The sequence below is a fragment of the Macaca thibetana genome, chromosome 5, assembly GCF_024542745.1.
Source record: "Macaca thibetana thibetana isolate TM-01 chromosome 5, ASM2454274v1, whole genome shotgun sequence".
In the NCBI taxonomy this organism is placed as follows: domain Eukaryota; kingdom Metazoa; phylum Chordata; class Mammalia; order Primates; family Cercopithecidae; genus Macaca; species Macaca thibetana.
The window spans coordinates 125,367,972-125,381,169 of NC_065582.1; the positions used below are offsets into that span (position 1 = coordinate 125,367,972).

The 13,198-nt window shown below is 41.4% G+C and overlaps 1 protein-coding gene, 1 long non-coding RNA gene and 1 other non-coding gene across 7 annotated transcripts in view; 2 read left to right on the forward strand and 1 right to left on the reverse strand.

The window, feature by feature from the left end:
* The window catches only part of ANKRD17 (ankyrin repeat domain 17), a 182,938-nt gene extending 177,528 nt beyond the window's left edge, over positions 1-5,410 (reverse strand). For all 4 annotated transcript variants that reach the window (XM_050790305.1, XM_050790304.1, XM_050790300.1 and 1 more), the window contains exon 1: positions 4,561-5,410. In XM_050790305.1, coding sequence (XP_050646262.1) covers positions 4,561-4,953 — 393 coding nt within the window. In that variant the 5' untranslated portion in view covers positions 4,954-5,410. The remainder of the gene's footprint in view (positions 1-4,560) is intronic.
* Positions 5,411-5,439: 29 nt separating this feature from the next.
* The window catches only part of LOC126954641 (uncharacterized), a 117,779-nt gene continuing 110,020 nt past the window's right edge, over positions 5,440-13,198 (forward strand). For both annotated transcript variants that reach the window (XR_007725674.1, XR_007725675.1), the window contains exon 1: positions 5,440-5,600. This is a non-coding gene — a long non-coding RNA (uncharacterized LOC126954641). The remainder of the gene's footprint in view (positions 5,601-13,198) is intronic.
* LOC126955859 (small nucleolar RNA SNORA3/SNORA45 family) lies at positions 10,253-10,381 on the forward strand. The gene has a single exon (XR_007726145.1). It is a non-coding gene; the product is annotated as a small nucleolar RNA SNORA3/SNORA45 family (small nucleolar RNA).

Consider the following 13,198-nt stretch of genomic DNA (forward strand, 5'->3'; position numbering starts at 1 on the left):
TTAAAAATTTTAGGAGGCTTAAGGTACTTACCAGGCATTCAACAATCAATTCGTATTACTTTAACTGGCTTTCCCCTTAATACTTACAGAAGATCATCATCGCTAAGAAAAGGAATTAAGAAATTAGAAAATGTTCAAATCTAAACTTCAGCTATTTAGAAGCCCTGGATCCAAGGGAAGAAGTTCTATTCCTTCTCTTCTTTTCCTAAATGAATGCTGAATCCTCCCTAAGTACTAGTTATTCACTGAAAATGTTTTGTTTTTTTCTAGTACTGTGCTTAAGCAGGAGAGAAGACAAGATAAATTATTATTAAGACAGACTACTGCTTCAAAGATCTTAACATCTAGTTTACAAATACTGCTACATCAATTAAGAGATGAAACAAGCAAGCTTCTCTGGGCTAATCTAGGATTCCAAGCATCACAAAAGAGGAATTTAGATAGCACTTTTCCAATAAAAAAAAAAAATTTCCAAATGAAGCTGAACACAGCCTAATTCTGAAATATTTTTTCTTTTTCCCTCATTTTCAACTCTCATTTTCTGTCTGTAAACAGACCCTCCCTGGCCTTGCAAATCCTTTCAATACTAAGTCAGTACTAATTCATTTATTGGCTCCCTTTGTCTAAAATTTCTTCACCAGGTTTATCTCTTGATTTAGTCACAGGTTACTTACAAAAATAGATGAAATTCTGATCAACTCCTACTGTATTTATACTTTAAGCATCTTCAACAAAAATGTTTTCCCCCTTTGAATTCCGCTTTAGAAAATACTAAGATCACAGTGCAGAGTGGCTCACACCTGTAATCTCAGCACTCTGGGAGGCTGAGGCCAGTGGATCACCTGAGGTCAGGAGTTCAAGACTACCCCGGCCAACACGGTAAAACCCTGTCTCTACTAAAAAGACAAAAATTAGCCAGGCGTGGTGGCAGATGCCTGTAATTCCAGCTACTCGGGAAGCTGAGGCAGGAGAATTGCTTGAACCTGGGAGGTGGAAGTTGCAGTGAGCCGAGATGAGACCGTTGCACTCCAGCCTGGGCAACAAGAGTGAAACTCCGTCTCCAAAAAAAAAAATACTAAGATCATTCAGTCATATTCAAAAATGCATTTAACAGAATGTAATGTTATTTCTGAAATAAAGTATCAACTCTTGAAATTATAAGGTTTTTTTCTTGTAATAGTCAAAAGCAATTTAATTAATTCTGTCCACTAATTTGAAAGAGCATCATGGCTTTTATGTTAGAAAATACATTTGTATTTTCCATATTGGTCAGTCACTCACTGAAAACCAAGAAAATTATGCATTTTCAATTTTACATCTAAGATTTTGTGTCAAATAGAGGGGGAGAGGGAGGCAGGAAGCTCTTGGTCTTATTTGTTTCCAGGTATACCCAAAGTTATGCAAATTATCTAAGACATGATTAACCTATTCTGAAACACTTTTAAGTAAAATCCTGTTCTCAATAACCCACTCCAATGTCTTGGAATTATATTCTTATTGTTCAACATTTAAATGAAGCTCTTATTTAAATTGAATCTTGTTTCCTTCCATTTTTCCCTTTTGGGCGGATACAGAGATTATTCAGACAGCATTTCTTTATAGCAAACCTATATATTTTTGTTAAATTAAAGTTATCCTTTCAGGTTAAATACCATAAAACCATAACCTTTCATATTCCTTCTTAATCTTTTGATGATTTTTACTGGAAGGATAATTTTAAAGATCATTTTATCTACTTTTTTTAATTGTGTAGCCTATAACAGAATGAATTAGAGAAAAGACAACATTGTGATTTTAGCCACAAGACTTCCTAGCTCCAGAAAGTTAGGCTTCTGCTGACATGTCAGTAAAATAGTAATTAAAAGAAAAACATTACACAACTCACTCCATTTAGCTTACAGTTTTATTTGTCTTTACTTTGGTCAAAAGATGAAAATGGGGCAGAGACAACCTGTACACCTTTTTGTCTGCTCATCCCTCATCTGCATGAATTTTTTTAATGGGTACACTTTTTTTTTTTTCTTTTTGAGACAGAGTCTCGCTCTTGTTGCCCAGGCTGGAGTGCAATGGCGCAATCTCGGCTCACTGCAACCTCCACCTCCCGGGTTCAAGCAATTCTTCTACCTCAGCCTCCCAAGTAGCTGAGATTACAGGCACCTGCCACCACGCCTGGTTAATTTTTTTGTATTTTTAGTAGAGATGGGGTTTCATCATGTTGGCCAGGCTGGTCTCGAACTCCTGACCTCAGGTGATCCACCCGCCTCGGTCTCCCAAAGTGCTGAGATTACAGGCGTGAGCTACCGCGCCTGTCCAATGGGTACACTTTCTTACACGTATTTCTCCTGACTCATCTTCATAACAAATGACAAACCCATTGTTTAATACCATGTAAGACAGGATAAGGTATGTTAAAAACATAGAAATACTACCATAGTTGGTCAAAGTCAACATAATCATTCCTATATTATAAAAGGAAAACAAACCTGACCCACAAAATAAACATACCTACAAACTTACAGCCATTCTTCATGATTTGAGGAATTACTAAAAGTTCTGCTTATTAGGCTGTATTCCAATGGACAAAACTACCTAGGTATGTGAAGTTTGCAGCAGAATATCCCAGTGAGTAGTGCATTCAACTATCATAACCTGGCTCTAAACCAGAGCTTAATATTTTCAGGAGAATTTAAAATTTTAAGTAATGGTATTCTGCCTACAGCTGCATGATTGTGTTACCTTGCCATTCAGTAACTATTTTTCTGAATGATGTCAGAAGGGTGATAAAAGGAAATAAATTATCATTAAAAAGTGTACAGGTCTGAGCCATTAGAAAACTTTGATTTCTACTTTTGCTACTACCCACCACAACCACCTTCCTCTAAACCTTGTTTTCCTCCTTTTTAAAACAAAGGGTTGACTTATCTGTAAAACGTTTCTCACCTTTGAGAAGAATCATACAATTGAATGATTCTAAGTACCATAACAAATTTTATTAGGGATAAGGATCCCATCACATCTTTCTCTTCCTTGTTTCACATGCAGCCAGAGCAACACACTATTCTAAACATCCAAGTAGGCCAATATAAGTCTATCAATATAAACCTATTCTCAGAATCCAACAGGCTAAAAGGGAATAGAAACAAGGAGGGGCATATTTTTGTCATACATACTTGAACACTTAATATCTCTACCTACGTAACTTCATCCAGTCTGAGATAAGAGAGAGTCTGGTCTTCTACAAATAGACATGTGTCAAATCCTTTAAAAGGTACTTCCCTATTTCAACAGAGACCAGGATTCAATAAATCCAATGTTCAGAAAACCAGACTTGCATCAAAATAAGTTCCATGTTTGTGGAAGAGAATAAATAGTAAGTGTTAGTTCTAGACGAATCAGTTGGTCTCCTCTTAGAACTAAGTTTAAAATCAGTCTTCAAAGCTGTTTTCCCTCTGCTGATAAAGATTTCCCTCTCCAGATAAAGATTTTTCTAGATTCTATTTCAGGAAGGAGACAAGAGAGTGATAAAAGAGCTAATAACTAGTAAAGCTAACTCAGTTGGTTGTCAGTATGGTATGTTTTACTGAGCCTTTGGGTTGTAAGGGCTTCTATGAGGAATAAGGTCCTGCAACGCCGCCTGTCTGTGGACCCAAGAAAAATTACAAAGTTATTATGAAACCAGATCACTAGGACAAACCGAGAGGCCTTCCTATTCCAACTCACCACAACCAGGCCTGGCTCCAAAGCCGACTCTTTGGCTGTCCCACAGTATGGGACAACAGGTCCTAGCTTAATTCTAATTCACTAACGAGACATTTGAAGACATGTATGTATGTACGTGTAAGGATCAAATATATTTTTCATCCACTTACAAATGTATATGGTCATTTATAATTATTTAGAGTTACTGATAAATGTATACAAATACAGCATCAGCTCATCGAAAATCCTTGGAAGATCGAGGAAGTGAAGTTACTTCAGCAGCCAGGATAGTTACGAAAAACCCTGCAGAACAGTATGGAAAAGTACAGCTTCTCACGTGTCCCTCACATACACAAACACTTAGCTCTGAGTCCATTACAACCTTACGTCCCCCTCAAACTGCTCCCCTCCATCTCACAGCTGGGAGAAGTTGAACAACCTCCTAGTTGGTCCCCAAGAGGCTCATCTACCTATTATTTTACTCCTCCCGCTTTGATCCCGATCCCGTCCCAGACTAAGGTGGCCCTACTGGCCCCAGGCAGATCACCCCCCCACCCCCCGGCGTGCAAACTGGGAATCTAACCAATTCCCTCCATCCTTAACCATGTGAGCCATGCCATGATAACAGGCTGTTCACCAACTCTGTGAACTCCGTGGTCCTCCCACCCCCACGTGTCAGCTACCCTCCCCCACATTCCCACACCTCACGATTTAGGCCGAGGAAAGAAAGGGGGCAGTCGAAAGCCTGGCCCCTAAGAGATCAACCCACTGGAATCTGTCCCACTGAAAGTCCCCTCCCACCTTCGGCCCCTATCCCTTACAGTCCCTTCCTCCCTCCTTCCTTGGAAACCAGGCCCTTGCCTCAGAAACCTCCTCTTCCTCGTCGTCGTCGTCCTCTTCTTCCTCGCTGTTGTTACTGCTGGTGCCGCCGCCGCCACCTCCGCCTCCACCGCCGCCTCCACCGCCGCCGCTGTTGTCGCTGTCGCTGCTGCTTTCGCTGCTGCTAGGGGGTCGGCAAGTCCGGTTACGCTTGGCCTTGTGCTGCTGCTGCTGCTGCGGCTTCTTCTTCAGGAGCAGGTCGCAGACTCGCACCATCCCACGAGGAGACGAGGCCGAGCGAGCTCCGCTGCTGCCGCCAACGCCGCCGCCGACCTCCGCCGCCGCGGGGGGGCCCGCCACAGCCGCCACCGCCGGGGGGCTCCCTTCTCCTTCTGCAGCCGTCGCCGCCGCCACCGGAACCGTCGCCTTCTCCATCCCCAGGGAAAGAGGGAGGGCGCGGACGGGGGAGGGGCGTGGGGGCTACGCTCTACCGCGACTTCGGCCGCACTGGGGGCGACACAGCAATCGGTGCCGTCTCCGCCGCCACCGCCTCGGTCACCTCTACTGCCGCCGCCGCCGCCGCTCCGCCAGCTCTCACCTCGTCTCGCGATACTAAGGGCGGGGAGCCTGACGATGGGAGGGAGGGAGAGGGAGGGAGCAAGGGAAGGGGGTGAGGCGTTTAAGAGGGATACCGGGTGTCGGGAGAACCAGAGAAGAGGAGACTAGAAAGCCGGGGAAGTGTGCCTGGGGCACGTTCCGAAGGGGAACGGCGGGGACAGATAAGGGGGGCGCGATTGCAGCCGGAGCGCCCGCGAGCTCCCGGATTTCTTCTCTTTCCTCTCTATTTCCCGCACACACAGCCCTGCAGCCCTCCCTTCTTCCTTCCTGGCTTGTGATTAGAACGCAGCCGCAGGCGGAAGTGCAGTGACGCCATCAGCCGTCGCCTGAGCCGTGGGGCGCGGGCGGCCGAAAGGCGAAAGTGAGATTTCGAGGGCCGGCTCTGGGGCCCCGCGGGCGCACTGTGCTACGATGTGTGGGGAGTACGGGGAGGCTGGAGAGGAGCCGGCCCCGGGCAGTGTGAGGTGCGGAAGCGCGGTCCAGACACTTTGTTGACGGGAGGCCAGTCCGCCAGATCCGGGAGGTGGGGCCTCGTTCTGGACTGCTGTACGTAGTTTTATTCCTGGTCGTTTTTTTTCGACCGCCAAATCGAGAGATAAAGCTTTGGATCATGAGAGATGGCGTCGTGTTGGGAAAAGAGCCTTCGTTACCTAAGTTTAAGCTTGGCTCATAGACATCCTCTACGAGTTTACACGTGTGTAATATGAAGGCAGTCGATTAGGAGATGTCTAAGATCCTTACACCTCAAGTTTACGAGGGGAGGAAGACACGGGAAGGATGCGTGGTCTGTGCCAGACTTTGTAGACGATTCTCTGAATGACCCTGATTTAGCTCTTCTGGCCCTCTTAGATTCCACTTGGAAGCAGGCATAAATAATGATTATTGTCAGTATACTTCTCTCGGAAGGAATATTGTGATGGGGGTTGTGGGTTCATTTTTAGGTGTCTAAAGAACTTTCAGGACTTTTGAAATGATAGTGGAGCCCATTGAACTCAGAATTATCCCTTTCTGGTCTAGTGGGAGTATAGTGGCATAAGGAAAATGAAGCAAACATCAAAGACAGATGTACTGGCACAAGATTAAAAGTATGTCTCAGCTGACATAGTTGCCATTTTAAGACTGCTAAGTTTAGCTGAATATGCCTGGATTTTTTTTTTTTTTTTTTTTTTTTTAGCATTTTTTTCTTTTTAGCATTGGCATACCATATGAAATGTGGGCAGTTGCCAGTACTCTACAGAGTACCATGGCAGAATTGGCAATGACTAAATCAATTCATTCAAACAAAAATTCATCATGTGCCTACTGTGTGCATAATTTGTGGAATCAAAGTCTCTGTTTCCAGGGGCTTTACAGTGTAATAACTGCTATAGTAAATATATATGCAGAGTGGTAACCATCTGCCTATTCCTCTCCTACGGTCGTTGCTGAGTCCAGTGTAGAACAAAGCACTGCATTGTGTATCTCACCACTACTGATTTAGATTTTATAATTTCAGCTGCATCCCTCCCTCCTGCTTTGTATATTCTTCAGCATCTTTTTCTCCCTTTCCACTTGAATACTTTTTGCAGTCTTTAAATCCCAGCCCATTTCATTATATGACTTTTAACTTAGAACTTCACAGTTTTCCAAGTGCTAGAAATTTCCTGAGATTTCCTTTTCTCCAGTATCTAGGAATGAGAAACTCACTGTTAATATGTGAGATTAACTCTTCATACATATTCTAGTTCCAATACCCCTCTTTCTCATCCAGTAATTATCTTTTCTGTTGTCAACCTTCTACAAATTCTGGTTCCTTAACTAATTCTTCTGTAGCTTTCAGCTGTTTCCTTCACAAGCAAACTTTCTTTCCTTAAAAAGTATTCTATACTCAGGAGGCTGAAGCAGGAGAATCGCTTGAACCGGGGAGGCGGAGGTTGCAGTGAGCTGAGATCGTGCCACTGCACTCTAGCCTGGGCGACAGAGGGAGACTCCACCTCAAAAAAAAAAGTCTTCTACATTCAGTGTCTTTTTTGTTTTCTGAAATTGACTTGTCAGCACACTGCAGTCTAGTTCCCGTGTCTATCGTGCTACCAAAAATACTCTCTTTAATCTCATTGTTTGGAAGAAAATGAGTTTTTTGCTCATTAGTATAATAGTGAAATGATGATCCTATTTCACTAGTAGGATAAAGTTCAAAACTACTAAAATGGACAAGGCCCGTAAAGTCACTTTCTTTTATCTTTATCTAACTTTTTTTTTCCCCGCTAGAACCTCTGGCAGGAACTGACTAGCCCATGAAACTTATTTCTTCCCGGGCACACAGCTAAACTAAATTTCATAGCTTTCCCTGTAGTTGGTTGTAGTCATGTGATGAACTACCTTTTTTTTTTTTTTTTTTTTTTGAGAATGAGTTTAGTTCTTGTTGCCCGGGCTGGAATGCAATGGCACAATTTCAGCTCACCGCAACCTCCGCCTCCCGGGTTCAAGCGATTCTCCTGCCTCAGCCTCCCAAGTAGCTGGGATTACAGGCATGCACCATCACACACAGCTAATTTTGTATTTTTAGTGGAGACACGGTTTCTCCATGTTGGTCAGGCTGATCTCGAACTCCCGACTTCAGGTGATTCCCCCACCTCAGCTTCCCAAAGTGCTGGGATTACAGGCCAGAGCCACTGTGCCTGGCCGTGATTAACTTCTAGCCAATGAAATATGAATGGAAATGATGTGCTCATTTTTAGGGTTAATGAAGTCCTATTCTCCCTTACTCTTTCTTCATCAACCTGATGCCTTTCAGCATGGTGACCTTGAAAACTATATGTTGGAGATGCCAAAGACAGAAAAGAGAAGAAGGAGTGGCTGAAACACTACTTGGAAGAGAGCCACCCCAATTAGATACACTCCTTTTTGGACTTCTTGTAAGAGACAAAATTGAGATTTGAGAATTTATATGTATAGGAGCTAGAATGACCATAGCTAGTCCAGAAATTGGTACCAGAAGTGGAGTACTGCTAAGACAATAACCTAAAATATGTTACATCAGCTTAGTTATGATGTAGCAGGTGGTAGAGAATGTGATTTGGAGGCTGGAAAAAGGAGGCCCATGTTTGCAGTGGCAAAGTAATTAGTAAAACTGTCACCTGAAATAATTTAAAATCAGATCACCTATTTAGATTCGCTCCAGAGGAAATGATTGAAAAGAGCAAAAGTAATACTACGTGTTGAATTTTATATTTTACTTTTAGTAAGTTTTTACTAAAGAGAAACTCGGGAGATACTTGGCAGAAGTGAGAGTGTACACCATATATTTCTCAGGGAGGGTTGGAAAAGGTGACTTTTTAAGACTTCTAACAATATTTAAAAAAAAAAAAAAAAAAAGCTAGAAGAGGTCTTGAGTATAGTTACCAGTGAGATTAAGTCCTGCAACAAAGATCAGGAAAAGGGTTTGGTCTTTCCATTCAAAGTCATTATTGTAGATGGCTTCAGGATAGCTATGATAAAGGTCTAAAGGAACTGGCATAGGAGCAAGGAAGCAAAGCAGTAAATTAGGCTTGATAATTATGTAAGAAAGAACTTTGGGTGTAGTTACTAGAAGCAAATCAATCAGAAGACTACATTTTTGGAGGAACTTTATTACTAATCATACTAAATCTGGTTCAGATATCATTGTTTGGGTGTTAAAACAGAGGGTAACTGTCCAACCCCAAGCTTGCATAAGTAGAAGAATAGAGCATTAAACCTTAACAGCTCTCCAGTACTCACATATGATGTGGCCGTGGAGAATGATGAAAAAAAAGAACATTTCAGAAGCTCATATCAGGAGCTGTACAAAGGAATGGACAGGGAGTTTTTTCCTGAAGACTAGAATTGGGGTCTCATCAGAACTGTTTTCAGTCTCCAGGAGATGGGCCACAAATGTTTATGCAGTATTTCCTCATTATTATACATGAATAGTATTGCTCAGTATCATTTTTCTTTTCTAAATGAGAAAATGTATTATAGTTACCTGTCTCTGAGTTACCACTCTATATTGGATTTGTAGGGATGGGGTGACAATAAAGATAATTTGTTTTTTTAGTTCTTAGGTCACATCTGTACCTAATGAAGACAGCTGCGCATTTTCTGAAAATCCTAGACTTTGAGCCTGTTCCAGTAACTGGTTAAAACTTCAGATTGTCTCCTTTGAGACAGGGTATGTTCTGTGTGTGGAAAGACAGGTAAAATACATGTTTAGTGATCATAATAGTAGATTCTTGCAGATACTAAATTTTTCTGGCCACACAGCTATATTTCCATGCTTCTCTTCCAATTAGGTATATGGGTTAGGTGTGCTAATTCGGTTCTAACCAGTGGAATGTGAGTAGAAGTGATGTGCTCCTATTCCAGCTCTGGCCCATGGAAACATCACATGAGCAATCCAGTATATTACCACTCCCTACCAACTTGAGGCAGATGAGCAAATTTGCACTGGAAGCTATGTGTTAAAGATGGCGAAGCCACAAGGTAGGACTCCTGGATTCCTGAATCTTCACTTGGAGGATACTTGCTTCCCAATTAGAGACACTTGTGCTAGAGTTTCCTGACTCTTCACTTGGAGGATACTTGCTTGCCAATTAGAGACACTTGTGCTGCAGTTCATATGCATTCTTTTGTGTTAGGCCACTGAGATTTGAGAGCATGTCCGAATGTAGACCTGTCCCTCTTTCTGCAGATGCAATCGTTCATTACCTAATTCTGATTTTTATACCACAGGATGGGTATAAAAATCAGGCTAGCCAAAGTATCCTATCATTCAGCCATAGTGATTAGTTCAGGAATGGGCAGATTAACAAAACTGAAGTTAATCAGAGATAGTTTCACCATTTGGGCTAGCACTATCGAGAAAAAGGCACCTGCTTTTGAAATAATAATTAAAAAAAAAAAAAAACAAGCTACATCTGGCCTTTGGTCATCATGTAGAGTGAACCTGCCTAAGAATGAAATCATTACAGGAAAACAGGCAGTCTCAATGATACTGCAGAAGGGGAAGATATCCCATGAATTGAGAAATATTTCCTGGGTTTCTACTCAAGATTGAAATTCCAAGAGGTAAGGCATAGATACTGCCAGGAAGACCTGGGAATTCAAAAAAAGGGAGCTCTCTGAGACTAGGGTCACATCCTAACAGCTCACAGCTCTTCTCTAGTGTGCTGGAGTCCTCAGAATCTGCTGGTCTTGATTCACTGATGGGGGCAACCAGTGTCCCCTTAGTGTCCGGGCAGAAACATACTGTACCTTGGTTTTAGAAAGTAGGTTGGCAGGCATCTTTCCTCATTCCCATCAAGGAGTTGGTACCTGCCACAATATATTGTAAATCCTTTTCTCTGTTCTTCTAGAGCTACTACAAAGTGCTGGAGAAGGAAAAGCTCCTAAAGCAGCCTGTCATCCTGAAGGCCAAATTATGTAGCAGAAGAACTTGGGAAAAGATTAAGGCGGTGGTGGGGAGGACCTGTGTCCTGGTGGCTTGAAGCCACAAGGAAAGAGTTTCACTAAATTCCAACAAATGCTAAAAAATAAACAAAACAGGGAGCCAGTGGCTTGTGCTCTGCTTTCCACCTGAAAGTTTGCCCAACATAAGCAATTATAATCAAGTAGAAATTGAAGCATATGTTTAGGCAGAGAGGACCAGGTGACACTGATAACCACTATCCTCCCAGCAACTGCCTTAATTTGGCTTTCATGAGTTTTCACCCATATTATTGCAATAGTCAATCTCCCTGCCACTGATCCTATTATACTCTACTTTATCTGCCACATTGACACCTGAGTTACTTCTCGACCTTGTAAAAACAATTTATTTCTGAGTGCAACAGCAATACATGTTTGTTGTAGGATACTAAGAAAATACAAAAAAGCACACACACCAGAACATATAATTCTATCAGCTAGAGATATCCACTGTTGGCATATTAGTACAAACCTTTACACAGTGTTTTCTCTGTATATTTTTAAATGAGAATGCCACTGTTGTATTTAGCATGCTTTTAAAAATGTTTTATTTTTGTTCTTCAATCCACCAATAAGGTATCCTGGAGCATGCTTTTTTTTTTTTTTTTTTTTTTTTTTTTTAGTATATATGAGCATTTTCTCATAGAATGAAATGCCCTCTACAATAGTATATATAATTAATATAGCAATTTACTTAAGACAGGTGTTGCAAACTGGCAGCTTATAGCCAAATGTGATATATGAACATGTTATACTTTGTCATCACAGCATTTCAAAATCATTTGACTTTTGAATGCATTTATACAAGGCATGCCGTCTTCAATTCTCTACAGTTTCCATAAATTCCTATTATGCCCAGTCCTTATTCACTTATGTCACCTATCTTTTTTGTTGTTACTGTTTCTGTGTGGGCTTTTAAGAAATTTTTGGCATTTGAGTTGAAAACAGCAATTTAGCCAGAATAAGCATGGATGTTCATTCACTTAGTATTTGTTGCCTACCTGCTACATACAAGGCACTGTGTTAGGTGAGAAAATGGTTAGCAAAACAACCACGGTCCTTTATATCTTGAAGCTTATGGTCTAGCGTGAGAGACACACAAATGAAATAACTGCTGCAAGGGAAACCTGAGCTAGAAACTTTTGATTTGTTTTGGGGCTTCCCTGAGGAAGTAATATGTGAACAGAGATCTATAGTAGGAAATAGGCCAAAAAGCGGAGAAGAATCTTCCTAGCCAAAGGAATGTATATGCAAAAGGCCTAAAAAAGGAGGTATCAAACTCTGCCAGAAGAGCTGAAACACAGAAAGTGAGAATGTTTGCAAGATGAGGCTGGAGAAGTAAGTGGAAGACAGATGATTCAGGGCTTGTGGACCATGCTAAGGGTTTTGAGATAAATGTTGATATAGAATCTACCCTAGTCTTCTTTTCCTTAGGGAAACATAATTCTCTTTTTAATCACTCCTTATATGACATGATGTTGAAACCCTCTTCATCCTCTTACTACCCTTCTCTAGCATTAATAATTTTCTTAGTCCACTGCTCTGGAACCAGAGCTCAGTAAAAAATAGTTAAGCTGAAGGCTGGGGATGGCAGTCTAGCACAAATAGTAATTAACTACTGGGCACATTAGTAGAACAGAGCTGCTACCTAAATAAATCCATTTAGGCCAGGCGCAGTGGCTCACGCCTGTAATCGCAGAACTTTGGGAGGCCAAGGTGGGCGGATCACGAGGTTAGGAGATCGAGACCATCCTGGCTAACTCGGTGAAACCCCATCTCTACTAAAAAATACAAAAAATTAGCCGGGCGTGGTGGTGGGCACCTGTAGTCCCAGCTACTTGGGAGGCTGAGGCAGGAGAATGGCATGAACCTGGGAGGTGGAGCTTGCAGTGAGCCGAGATCGCACCACTGCATTCCAGCCTGGGCGACAGAGTGAGACCCTGTCTCAAAAAAAAAAAAAAAAATTTATATATATATATCCATTTAAAGTCAACTAAATGTTATTTGGATAATATGTCCCTCATGTTAAATTTGCCCAAATATATATCTCACCTCTTACAATTTATTTAGTTTAAAATTCAGTATTGTTTTTCTTCATGTACTCCTAGGTTGGGTAAAGAAAGGAACAAGGGAATGGGGAAACCTAGAGTCCTGGGTAACAGAGAAAGACAGCCTGAGAATAAAAGTATGCAAAAAGTAAATACAACAAAATAATGCACTTAACTCTTGTTACTAAACAAATAAGCTACTCACATTTTAGTTTTGTGTTTCATTTTATGTTTGTCAGTTTAGCAATTTTTGTCACTGTTTGGAAGACTTAGAGTGGTTATTGCATAGAACACTCCTACACAGAGTTTTGCGAGTTTCTGAATTTTGTACTTTCAATCTGAAAATCAAGAGAAAAATTTTCAAGGTTCACATTCAGACCAAGTTAATATGTTAACAACTAATAACAATATTAAAAGTTAGAACAATTCCTTTCCTCTATCTTTCTCAGGACAAATCAAGTTTATTAGAAAACTAGGGAGTGATCTGGTGAAAGAATCCAAGAAGTTCCAGGGAAATCTTTCATTCATTCATTTATAGATTATTCCACAAA